We start from the raw sequence: 12,840 nt of genomic DNA, 5'->3' as shown, positions 1-12,840 counted from the left end.
AATTGATTATGAATTATAAGCTTTATTATTTTTATAAAATATATTTTTTTAAATTCTAAAAAAAAATAAAAATTGCTTTATACACTATTATCTGAGTTATTAGTTTTACTGATAATTATCAAATATGGCAGTTCTATTTTACATTCTCTGGTAAGCGCAAAGATAACAAAATAATACAGGGTCGACCAAGTGATATTAAAATTGTTCATGTCAACAAATCAATAAATACTATGGTTTTCACGCATTATATTATTTAAAATGTTTTGAAATCATTTATAAATACTGCATATAATTATGTAAACTTATTATTATGCCTTCCCTACTAAGTCTGAATTCACAACTTGAATATCAACACTTATATTTGGCAACGCGATTGGATGACATTTAACGGCTCCAGACGGTCGACGAGAGTTGAGGAAATAAAATCTCCTATTACAGTATATTTATGCGAGTAGTGAAAAAAGTGATAAATTATTAAATTCCAGCTAGTTTAATTATATACTTATATACTTTATATTGTTGACTAGTGAAAGTATAATTTAATAGTTTTGAAATAATGCAAAGTGTTTTAAACACTGTGAAAGGGACAGCCCTAAATGTGGCAGAGTATCTTACTCCAGTTTTAAAGGTGTGAGGATTGGCTGAACTCTTAATCCCATATTAAAATTAAACAACACTAAAAATTTCCAGGAATCTAAATTTCGAGAGACAGGTGTTTTGACGCCGGAAGAATTCGTAGCCGCTGGAGATCACTTGGTGCATCACTGCCCAACTTGGCAATGGGCTGCAGGCGATGAATCGAAAACAAAAACATATTTACCTAAAGGTTTGGTTTATATAAATAGTGAATCGGGCAGTGGTTGAAATATTATATACTATTTTGTAGATAAACAATTTTTGATTACTCGAAATGTAGCCTGCTATAGGCGTTGTAGACAAATGGAATATGTGGGTGAGGAGACTGTGGTTGAAGAGGAAGGTGGTGACGGTGGCTGGGTCGAAACACACCAACTAAACGAAGACGGCACAGCAGAGTTGGAAGAAAAAGTGTGTGAATTGACACTTGATGAAAATAAGGTATGTATATGTGAGTTTTGATTACATACACGTTATTAACAAGCTTTTTTATAATTTTAGGATGAAATGCGTACACCAGATGAAGATAAAGGTGCAAATGGCGTTGCTATGTGTGATAACGATAGCGATGACGAAGAAGATGACGAAGCGATTGATATGGATGAATTTGAGGAAAGTGGTATGCTGCAATTAGTCGATCCTGCAGTAGCCACTACAACACGTAAATTAGATGCGGAATCTGGAATAAAAAAATCAAGTTCTAATGAAGCTGCTGGAGGTGCTGACGCTACCGACTCAGTGTTGCATACACGCACCTATGACTTACATATTACTTATGATAAATATTATCAAACACCACGGCTTTGGGTTGTCGGTTATGATGAGGTAAGTTAATATTTTTTTATTACAAATTTATCTTAAATAAGATAATTAAATTTTTATTTTTGCTCTTTACACAGAATCGAAAACCTTTAACTGTTGAACAAATGTACGAGGATGTTTCACAAGATCATGCTAAGAAGACTGTAACAATGGAAAGCCATCCGCATTTGCCAGGACCAAATATGGCTAGCGTACATCCTTGCCGCCACGCTGATATTATGAAAAAGATTATACAAACAGTTGAAGAGGGTGGCGGTGAGCTGGGCGTACATATGTATTTGATTATTTTCTTGAAATTCGTGCAAACTGTTATACCGACCATCGAATACGATTTTACACAAAACTTTAATATGTCTTAAACCATTTACTTATAGTGCTGAAATAAGGCTTTTGATCACTACATAGGCAATTTTAAATGTTAATTATAAGGTTAAAACTTGAAAAGCTGCTAAAATTGCTTATGCCTTTAGAAATAAAATATTTTGTATATGATTTATTACCACTTTAAAATATATGTTTATTTTTGCAAAAAAATCCGTAATCCATATAATTAAAAAAATATATCTAGGATTATAAGAACTATTGCTTTAATTTCGAAATGCACGAGAAATTGCAAAAACAATAATGACTTTTATTTTAAAGAATGGTAAAATGGGTACTTGGGCTAAAAATCATTGGCTCCTCCAACATTTCGTTAGCGGTTTGATAATTGTGAAGCTGCGAACCATTTAAAATAGGTGTTCGCTTGGCGATTGATCTGCGCGTTTGAGTGAAATCTTTTTCCAGCGAGCCACGTTATGAATATGGGTGCCAAATCTGGCGACTATGCTGGAAATAATAATAGGGTAATTGCTTCAAATTTTCTATGATATCAAAAGCGGAACTGAAGTGTTTTCTTTGTAAAAAAAAATTCGTTCGTTAAATATGGGCTCTTGACTTTGATCTCTTCCATCAGGTCATTGTTTTGCATCAATGGTAGTCTCCAAACAGAAAACAACGTATTATCCAAACTCTGAAACCTACTTTTTTTTCATTGAAAACTAAAATAGCAGGGACTGCTAACTTGAGAATAATATTCAGGTTTATTTATTAGATATCATATAATTAAAAAACAATTTTCTATATGGTTACATATTTTTTAAATTTGTAAACAAAACTCATAAAAAATAAATAAAAAACAAATAATATCAATTATAACAAAGAGCAAAGAATACTTAACTTGTTGACTCCTATCTTTATGACACACTATAATAGTTGGCAACGCTTACACTTTGACATTGCTGCAACTCGTCAATACACAATTTATATTATTGTTATATTTCGTGCCGCCAATATTATCTTATTTCAAACTTTCTTATTTAAAATTTTTTTGGTATCGAAATTATGAAAAACATGAAGAAGGCGAGTTGTCACAATCAAAGTATAAAACGATTTTTATCGCCACAGCCTTCAAACATTCCTTGTAAAAAGCAATGCAAGCAAATGGATATGACAAATAAGTGCACTACTACTCGAAGAGACAAGAACATTTGCCTCTTTTCACTTAACGCCACTAAACAATCATCTGATGAAATGGAAAAAAGACAGGATTTGAAGTAGGTATTTAGATAGAAATCAGTTTAAAATAATAAGCAAACTTCTGTTTTCAGTACTAACAATGCAGTGAATAAGTTTGATTGGAACAGTTTTGTGCGAGATCCTGGCGAAATACAAGAGAGCCGATATCCAGTAACCCTTAACACTTTCAAAACTATGACCCTTTGTTTGAGTATCGTCAATTGCATACTCGAGGATATAAAAAGTGCAACAAGTCTCGACTTTTTAAATGATGACCTGATGAAAGAGCGAGTTATAAAAAACTTTTATATTCAATTCTATGAAAACCCACAAATTCGCAATATATATAAGCTAGAAACAAAGCCATGCCCAACATTTGTAAAAAAGAAAATAATGCAGGTACCAACATTGGAAAATATTGAAGCTAAAGGTAATTTTGAAAAATAGTTAAAATTAAGATACTAAACGTGCACATTATACATTTCCAGATAGTACTACTAATGCTGCCAAAGTAGCCACTGCAAATATTGCGGACGGTGAGGATGTTAGCAAACCAACAGAATTGAGGGTACCTGTAGAACACGCTCTTAAAATCGCTGAACCTATAGAACCGTTAAACAAACCAGCAGATCTGGAACGAGTTGAAGCAAAATCAACCAAATCACAAGAATATGAAATATCGCCACAGCAGTAAGTCATATACGTCCTTTTTCTGATCTTGGTAACTAAATAGTATTCTAATGGTTTAGGGCTAAGGCAAAATCGAATATATTGTATATATCGAAAAATACATTATTTATGGATGAGACATTTTTACGCAGGCATGTGAGTCGCAATATTCAACAAGAGGAAAAACTAGAAAAAATTTTAGAGCAGATATATGCCGAGTTGCTGCCACGAAAAAAGTCTGAAGTAAAACAAAAGCTAAAACCTACAACAGTGCAGGAAATAGCAGATGAAGTCGCAATTGACATTAGCAAAAGTCCTGAAGACACTACAGCTTTAATATCAAGGGAACAGCGCTTGGAACAAGCTAAGCACTTATATTTTAAAGACTATACAAAAGTATGTTTACGTGAATATTAATATGAATTTTATGCAATTTAAGCAATTTCTATAATTTTTTATTGCAGACAAATACATTAGCATATGCTTTACGTTTTTATAACGGCTTAAAGAGGCGCATAATTTCAGCCGTTCTGGATATGTCAATCGATGAGTTCAAAAAGTATACAAAAATTCATGATGCTCCAGAACTTTATGATGATGCCAAATTACTAAACGATTGTTACAATTATGCGATCAAAGCACCTCAAATTTGGCCTGTCAATCTGCATATGCAGTTGAGTGATTTATATGAATATCTCAAATCAAGAAGTGTTACAGGTGTTAGTGTTGATAATTTGGAAGATATTTCACCGATGTTGTTGCATTGGACTGAGCTAGCTGTTATAACGAATTTTGATAAAATTATGCAATGGGATTTTTATCGTTGTAATGGTAAAAAATTTCGTCAATTCACGCATATGGATGTATTTCGTAAAAAATTTTATGAGAAATGTTGGATACATAACACTTGGTTGCAAGAAGTACCAAAGCTGCATATCGATGTGCAAAAACAGTTAGAAACGAGAATGGTAGTTGTTGAAGATGATATTGTAAAAGAAGAAGAAGAAGCTAAAAAAGATGAGTCTACAAATTTCATGAACGTAGATGGTGAGCACAGCGCAGAAGCGAACACTAATAATATAATAGCAAATGCTGCGCACGCGCAAGATGCCAGCGCTGGCCCCTTAACGGAAACTAATGAAGAATTGTTGTCACATAATCTTACCGAAGCAAGTTCGGTCGAACAAGCAGTAACTGTAAATAACGTACCAAATACTTTACCCGAAGCAACTGTAAATTTACAGACAACAACAACAGCAGTTGTGGAAATAATTACCAATTCAAATGAGAATATTGTGGCAAGCAAACGAGCAGTAGACGTACAACAGCGCATTCAAGCAGCGCAGAAATTGTACTTTTATAAAGTAGAGAAAGTAGGAGATTTGTATAAATAAAAAAAAAATTACATATTTACTACAAAAAATTTACTTTTTTCTTTCAGTCATGTACTCTACCCTATCTACTACGCCTACATAACGGTTTAAAGCGGTGTATACTACACGCCATACTAAATATGACCTACACAGAATTCAAACAATACACACACATATACGATGCAGCAGAGATTTACGAAAATAACGAGCTTTTACAGCATTGCTATGACTTTGTGGTCAAAAAGCCGCAAGTATGGCCCGTTAATCTCTATATGCGTTTGGTAGATCTTTACAAATTTCTCAAAATCAAAGGCGTTACACTTACAGCAGCCGACTTGAAGCATGTATCACCGAAACTTTTACATTGGCATGATCTGATTGCGTCAACTAATTACGATTACATACTATTTTGGGACCACTACCGGAGTCGTGGTAAAAAAATGCCTAAAAATAAGCCGCCACCAAATACATATCGTCAAAAGTTTTATGAGAAATGTTGGATTAATGACAGTTGGATATGGCATACGCCCAAAATTTGCGACAATATACTTACTGATATCTTTGGGGCAGTTGCAGCAACTGAAGATGTGGAGAATGCCAATTTTGAAAGAGCAGTTATGACACATGCGCTGGAAGAGCGGGTGACGGAAAGTGTCTCGCCGACAGAAGACGAAGCGATAAATGACGCTACAAATGGACCACCGCCTGTGCAAGCGATTGCGCATGAAAACGTAGTGCTGGCCACGAATAATACACGAAGCGTTAATACTGTTGATGCGGAGATACAAACATCACGTAAGTTTGGCTAATACGCGGCACGCTTTGGTTATATTTATTTATACCCTGAACAGCGTAGGACAGAATAAAAAAAAAAAAATTTATATACCATAACATAGTATATAAATAACGATTTAGCCACGTCCGTCTGTCTAACTTTATATACTTGAACTAGTCCCGCAGTTTTTGCGATATCGTTGTGAAATATAGCACAGATCCTTTTCTGCCCAAGAAGCTGCTGCTTTGTCGAAACCACCGATATCGCACCACTATAGCATATAGCTGCCATACAAACTGTACGATCGGAATCAAGTGCTTATATGGAAAACTTTTTCATTTGACGAGATATATACAAGAAGTTTGGACATGGATTATTGTCTAAGACAATGTTGTAATCTCCGAAGAAATTGTTCAGATCGGAATACTACAGCTTATAGCTGCCATACAAACTGAATAATGAAAATCAAGCGCTTATATTTAAAACTTTTCTTATTTGACAAAATATCATTTTTATTTGACAAGAAAATTTTACAGAGTTTATTGCCTAAGACTGCGCTACAATTATTCAGAACGAACTACTATAGCATATAGTTGTCATACAAACTGACTAAAAATCGAATTCTTTTATGGAATTGTTATTTTTACTTGTGAAGGGTATTATAGCTTCGGTGCAACTGAAGTTACCATTTTTTCTTGTTTATTGCTAATAATGTTATATTCTGCCAATAGAACACCTACTTGCTGCATTTACCAACTCGTTAACAGTTATGCGCGAGCCAGAAGTAACAGCACAAAATCGTAAGTCTATAAATCCTTTAATTTTTTTTAACAATTTTTTTTTTAGCTTGCCTTATCGTTTCAGCCAACCCAGTCATATTGCCTTGCAAAGCGATTAAAAAAGAGAAGCTCTCACCACTCGATAAATTGCAATTCAATCTAACGAACGATGAGGAGAATTACGAATGTATGCCAGTGCCGGATGATGTAGTCGATCTGGAGGGTTCAATATCAGCAAACGAGTCTCAAGAAGAGTTATTGCTGCCACTTTCGAATACTGAAAGTTTGTTCACACCTGTCAACAAATTGTTTTTGTCACTTGATTCTACAGAAGATAAATTTGCACAATTGACAGAAAATGTGGACAATGAAAACATAAGGGAACAACAACCAAGTCTCGAATTGAATAATCAGCAAACGCAATTGATGCCAGAGTGCGCAGTGGAAATGGAAATTGAAGTACAGTCGACAGAAGATCTACATGAGCAAACAACAACAACAACACAGCAATCACTGACTGTTGCAGTAATAGAGAGTAACCAAGCTTCTTTTGAGCAGCCACCAATTGAAACGCAAGCAAAAACAATAAAAACATATTCTGCACAGCAAACAGCGGAGACATGCTCGCTACAAGAACAACAAAAACAATCGAATATTGTCGTACAACAAGTGTTAACAAGTGAGCAAGTCAACGTTCCGGCGTTTATTTCACGCGAAGTGAAGCAAGAGCTGCTGCAACAAGTGCAACAACCTACCGGTAATTGTACTGAACAACTGAAACAAAAACAACAAACAGTGAAACAGTTAAAAAATACAGCTATAGAAGTGACAACAGCACTAACAAGAATACTTGAAGCTCATAAGTTGGCGCAACAACAGAAGCAACAACATAATAGAACAAAAAGCGCACCGGCGACAGTGGAATTGCAATCGGAACAACAGCAAAACCAAACACTAGAAACACCTGCAGCGATGGAAAAGCAACAACAACCTTCACAACAAAAACAACCTTTACAGCAACAACGATTTTCACAACAACAATTTTCACAACAACAACATTCACAAAAGCAACAACCTTCACAACAACAACAACCAAAAACAACAATCGATCAGCAGCAAATACAGAAACATCAACAAGAACCACCAACTGTTATGATACCACTGTCAAAATCGCAACAACAACAGAAAAAACATCAACAGCAAATTGCAGTTTTAAAACCGGCGACGCAAAAGCAGCGAGTGATAAAAGCGCCACCGACAATACAACAGCAACACGAAAGCGTGACAATAGCGCCACAGCCAATACAACAACAACAAGAAAGCGTGACAATGGCGCCACAGCCAATACAACAACAACAAGAAAGCGTGACAATTGTGTCACAGTCAATACAAAAACGACAACAACAAAATACATTTACAACAATCACTGAAATATCGTCTAATCACAAAAAACAGCAACAATACACAGAGTTGCAGCCAAAACAACAAACATCAAAAGAGCAGCGGCCAACACTACAACAACATACCTCGCTTCGGCAACAACAACAACCACCGCTACCAACCGTGGTAATACCACTGTCAGCACTACAACAACAACAACAACAACAACAACCGCTATCAACAGTGGTAATACCACTACAACAACAAAACGAAGCAGTTGAAAAACAGGCAACGCAAAAGCTTAGAATGCCGGTAGAACAACAAACCACACAGCAACAACCAGAAATAATAAAATCTCAGAGAACACCTCAAATATCTCAAATTACCGAAACACAAAAAGTTACTCATACACAAAAACCGCTAGAGCCGAAGCGATTGGTCAAGCCAATTCAGCCGAGTCCACCACTAACCACACAAATTCATGTACAACAACAATTGCAGCAGAAGCAGCAAAAACAAGAACATCGACAAATTGAAAAGGAAATGAATGAGTTGCTCCAAGAACAGCAATTAGTGCCACAGATTGTGGCAATAGCAGCCGATACGCAAACTCAACCGAAGTTGCAAGAGTTATCGCAACAACTAACACAAACAGCGCCACCAAACCATTTAGTAGCACAACAACTAGCAATAAATAACCAAAACATAACGGAACTTGCTGAAAACGCACAGACATTGATGGAGCCAATTGAACAAAATCAAGCCTTGCAACAACAAATAATAGTAGAAAGCTTCAATGCAAGCAAACAAGCTGGAATCGAGTTCTTGTCACAACCAACTGCACACCAGCGTCAACTTAATCAACCGCAATTTATTCTACAACGCACAAGCACTCAGATACAGGAGCAGCTAATGATTCGACCAACCTGTACGCTGTCGCAAGACTCTCCAGTCAATCTGCCGCCAATGGTGAACCTCGCCAATAAACAAACAAGCAACACAACAAAGGTGAAAACTGTAAAGTCTACAAAAGCAACAACACGCAAGGGCGCAAAGAATAGCGATTATGTGCCACAACTCACGCACGTCTTCCAACCGTTACCTGTTGCCTTAAACACCAAAAAAGCAACTACTCAGTCAATAGCCACTGACAGCTTGCGACAATTTACCACAGACGTTGCAACACCAAATAACCAGCAACCGCAACAATTAACTTCAGCCGTCGGAGAGCAATTAAGCACAGCTAGCAATATAAACGTATCGCCACCAAATGCGAATGCCATGATTTTAACGCTGCCCGCAACCATGAACGCGGCAAGCAGCAGTGCGTCCAATGCATCGTATGTGTATACGCTGAGCGGCGATAGTACATTCTTCAATAGTTCGGAAATCTTGAAGGCGATTGAAAATTATCAACTTCAACTTAGTCAACAGCAACTGGCGCAGTCAGATCAATCGATACAACAACAAGCATGCGCACAAATGTCCGAATTAGTATACGTACAAGCGGATATGGCACAGCTACAACAACAACAATGCGCAGAAATGCAGCAGGAGCAACAATTTGAACACTACAATCAGTTGCAAGTTACACAGCAACAGCAGCAACAACTACAACATTACCCAGCAAGCACACAAATTTCACAGCCCCTAACATTTGTAGCGAGCGCCGAACAGCAGCAGGCGACACAACAACCACAACAACAACAACGAAAGTTACATCAGCAACAAGTACCGTTACAAATGTCACAACCATTGGTGATGTGGGATCGCGCCAAACAGCAACAACAGTCACAACAACAACAATCATATCAGCTATTATTACAACAACCGCAACAATCGCAACCAATTGTATATCAATTAGTGAATGTCAACCAGGTAAACAATATAGCACAAATCAAGGATTCTGATGCTGCTGCATCAAAAAACCCAAATGCACCCTAATGGCATATATAATTCGCCACTACTTAATATACATACATACATATAATGCATAACAAATGTTTATGTATTTTAAACATAAACATTTCCTATGTACATAGCCACATTTATGTACAACAAACAAACAAACAAACTCGAAAAAATAGTGCTGTTGCTTAAACTGCTCTTCTTCTTACGTAGGCGCCGCACACCGCCGACGCCGACGCCGTTGAACAAGCTCAACAGTATTTGCAGTTGTCCGCAGAGCATAGACAAACATCTAATTTGACACAACGTGAAGTACACGAAGCGTCCACCACACAAGCGCAACAATCTACCACACTCGATACCGTTAGCGAACACTTACCGTATATGAGCTCAAACGAAATGTTGCAGGTAAATGTTTGGTTAGAACACAATTATGCCATGACACCACTATCACCCGCACTATTATTAAGATCATTGCCTTCACCAAAAGGTGTCTGTCGCATGCGTACACGCCCACCGCCTAAACCATTCTTCTACCGTAGATTAGAGAAAATTGACTACTTTCGCGAGTTGACGGCGCTCAATATTGCCGAATATCAGCTGCAGTGCACCAGTTTGGGCAAATCATATTTGCAAGCGAAAATTCGCACAACACACCTGCGTACGGTAGTGAGTGGCGATATACTGGCGGCGTTGTTGCCACGCCTACCGTCAGATGTACTAAAACACTTGCAATTGGTGCTACAATATCTTGGTGAATTTCATTTTAATACCTGGGAGCAGCGTCAGCAAAGAAAATTAATTTCGAAATGCTCACAACGCACGCTGCACACCTTGTGTGCGCATATCCTGTTATTATTTTTCCAATACTCATCGTCATTCCAAAGTAAATGCTTGGATTTGGCAGCAGCAGGGTGGCAATTAGAGCAGCGCGACTGCTTGAGTGTTGATACAGCGCTTGCATCGACTCAACGAACAGATAATATGCTCGAGGATTTGAGTTTGGCCATTGATTCGTGTATACTAACGGAGATGGCAGCGCTTAAGCGTAATTTATGACATTTCAAGGCAAATTCACGATGTGTTAATAATAATGTAAATAAGCAGTAATTTTTCAATTTTTCATGTTAAGATTAATACTAAGGTATTTTGTACATGCATACATACATATGTATATAACATGTGCTTGTAGTATTTATATAAATATCACACCTTCTCCGCTGAATAGTACTTTTTTTTCAAAACCCGTTTTTAGAAGTTTTTTTTTTAGAACAGTTTTTCAAAACCGCTTTTCAAAACATTTTTTCTAAACCTCTTTTCAAACATTTTTTTTTTCAAAACCGTTTTTCAAAAAAGTTTTTCAAAACTTTTTTTAAGTTTCTTTTCAGAACCGTTTTTCAAAACATTTTTTTTCCAAACCGTTTTTCAAAACATTTTTTTTCCAAACCGTTTTTCAAAACATTTTTTTTTCAAAACCGTTTTTCAAAACATTTTTATTCAAAACAGTTTTTCAAAACTTTATTTAAAACCGTTTTACAAAACAGTGTAATTTTTTAAATCTTTTTGCAAAACTTTTTTTAACCGATTTTCAAAACTGTTTTTTTCAAAATCAAAATCATTAAAAAAACATTTTTTGGCTGTTAAAGTAATAATACAATTTTTTAGAAACCCCTCCTCGTCTGTGGTGTAAATTGTTAATTGTTATTTTATACTTCTTATTTGTTGTCATACTTTAATTTAAGAAGTGTAGAAGAGACTTTTCAAAAAGAACTATATATAATCTTCATTTTAAGTATCGAACAAAATGTGTGCTTTTTCTAAGTTCTCAAATCAATTTTAAATCCTCATTATCTGCGCTGATTTCCAACTATCATAAAAGGGAGTTATTACTCACCATAGCACTTTTCCTCAGTACGTTTTAAAAAGGAGTAAAAAATAGTGTTTTTATTTGAAATATGTAGTAGGTGTTAGTTTAACCAGCACTTTAATCAATGGTTACGTGGTCGTATCATATCACATTTCAACAACAGTATTTTGAACAACAAAAAATGTTCAGAAGTTGTAGAAAACAGGTTTTTGAATTCACTTTAATTTAACCAGCACTTTAACCGCCGGTTAAGTCTTTTTGTGCACATGAAGGATCTACCACAGCTGCTTTCATAGCTCGGCAGTCTCGAGTGCCAATATATACTTTAAAATTGCAGTATTTAAAAAACAACTTTGTATTAAAATACACTATTAATATATTAATAAAAATTATAAGTTTTTTAAGTGTTAAAAATATCAAGTTAAATTAGTTATAGTAATGTAATAATTTGCTGTTAATATATGATTTTTTTGTGAATACAATTGGTTTAATTTTTTTTGGTGGTAAATGATGGTTTATTTTATTTTCAGCAATATTATTATTATTTTGTTAATATGTAGCGCGCCAATAAAATGTATTTAGTTATATAAATTTTTTTTTAATTTTGCATTTTACACATTTGGCTCACAAGCGCACAGTTGCACTTAAAAAACTTCACTCATTTTTAAAGCAAATTTTATGTTCCATTTTCGCTTTCATTTTTTTTTTTTGCAGTCTAATACATATCATCCACCATACATTTCATCGTCAAAAGAGCTGATGTGGTGGTGTTCGGATGATACAATAAATTAGGAAACAAACATACATATCTATATACTAAATATATGCTCAACATATAGTATTTTTATATTTATAAATATATACACGTACTTCCAATCGGGGCATAACATTTTTTCGCCTTCGAATTTGTGCAATTAAAAAAAAAAATAATTTTCACTTACAACATACTATTAAAAGTTTATACAAAAGTTTGGAAAAAATTAATTATGGCGCGGTCCGACAAGTAATAAGTAGAAATAAATTTATAAACGAAAAACTAAAATTTATAAAAAAATCGCGAGTTGTTTCTTAACA

The 12,840-nt window shown here is 35.4% G+C and overlaps 2 protein-coding genes across 2 annotated transcripts; both read left to right on the top strand.

The window, feature by feature from the left end:
• The first annotated feature begins 375 nt into the window (after window positions 1-375).
• Atg3 (Autophagy-related protein 3) lies at window positions 376-2,083 on the top strand. Its single transcript, XM_014238321.3, has 5 exons — window positions 376-628; window positions 691-826; window positions 887-1,077; window positions 1,138-1,461; window positions 1,536-2,083. The coding sequence occupies exons 1-5, from the start codon at window positions 557-559 to the stop codon at window positions 1,815-1,817; spliced, it is 1,005 nt and encodes a 334-aa protein (XP_014093796.2). The 5' UTR covers window positions 376-556; the 3' UTR covers window positions 1,818-2,083.
• A 644-nt stretch (window positions 2,084-2,727) lies between these two features.
• LOC106619975 (uncharacterized) lies at window positions 2,728-10,974 on the top strand. The gene is made up of 9 exons (XM_036358212.2): window positions 2,728-3,053; window positions 3,108-3,445; window positions 3,504-3,705; window positions 3,765-4,080; window positions 4,149-5,057; window positions 5,126-5,852; window positions 6,564-6,632; window positions 6,679-9,869; window positions 10,113-10,974. Exons 1-9 carry the CDS (start codon window positions 2,842-2,844, stop codon window positions 10,956-10,958), a joined length of 6,810 nt encoding a protein of 2,269 aa, XP_036214105.2. The 5' UTR covers window positions 2,728-2,841; the 3' UTR covers window positions 10,959-10,974.
• Window positions 10,975-12,840: the final 1,866 nt, after the last annotated feature.

The sequence above is a fragment of the Bactrocera oleae genome, chromosome 6, assembly GCF_042242935.1.
Source record: "Bactrocera oleae isolate idBacOlea1 chromosome 6, idBacOlea1, whole genome shotgun sequence".
NCBI lineage: Eukaryota > Metazoa > Arthropoda > Insecta > Diptera > Tephritidae > Bactrocera > Bactrocera oleae.
The sequence above is the reverse complement of the archived record's forward strand: the minus strand, read 5'-3'. Positions and strand labels throughout refer to the sequence as shown.

What these genes read in the sequence shown, in the direction of transcription:
- Atg3 (XM_014238321.3), top strand. Translation starts at nt 557, where the DNA reads ATGCAAAGTGTTTTAAACACTGTGAAAGGGACAGCCCTAAATGTGGCA. An exon ending in AAAAACATATTTACCTAAAG is followed by an intron (nt 827 to 886) that starts GTTTGGTTTATA and finishes ACTATTTTGTAG; the next exon opens with ATAAACAATTTTTGATTACT. An exon ending in TGACACTTGATGAAAATAAG is followed by an intron (nt 1,078 to 1,137) that starts GTATGTATATGT and finishes TTATAATTTTAG; the next exon opens with GATGAAATGCGTACACCAGA.
- LOC106619975 (XM_036358212.2), top strand. Translation starts at nt 2,842, where the DNA reads ATGAAAAACATGAAGAAGGCGAGTTGTCACAATCAAAGTATAAAACGA. An exon ending in TGCGGAGATACAAACATCAC is followed by an intron (nt 5,853 to 6,563) that starts GTAAGTTTGGCT and finishes TTCTGCCAATAG; the next exon opens with AACACCTACTTGCTGCATTT. An exon ending in AGAAGTAACAGCACAAAATC is followed by an intron (nt 6,633 to 6,678) that starts GTAAGTCTATAA and finishes TTTTTTTTTTAG; the next exon opens with CTTGCCTTATCGTTTCAGCC.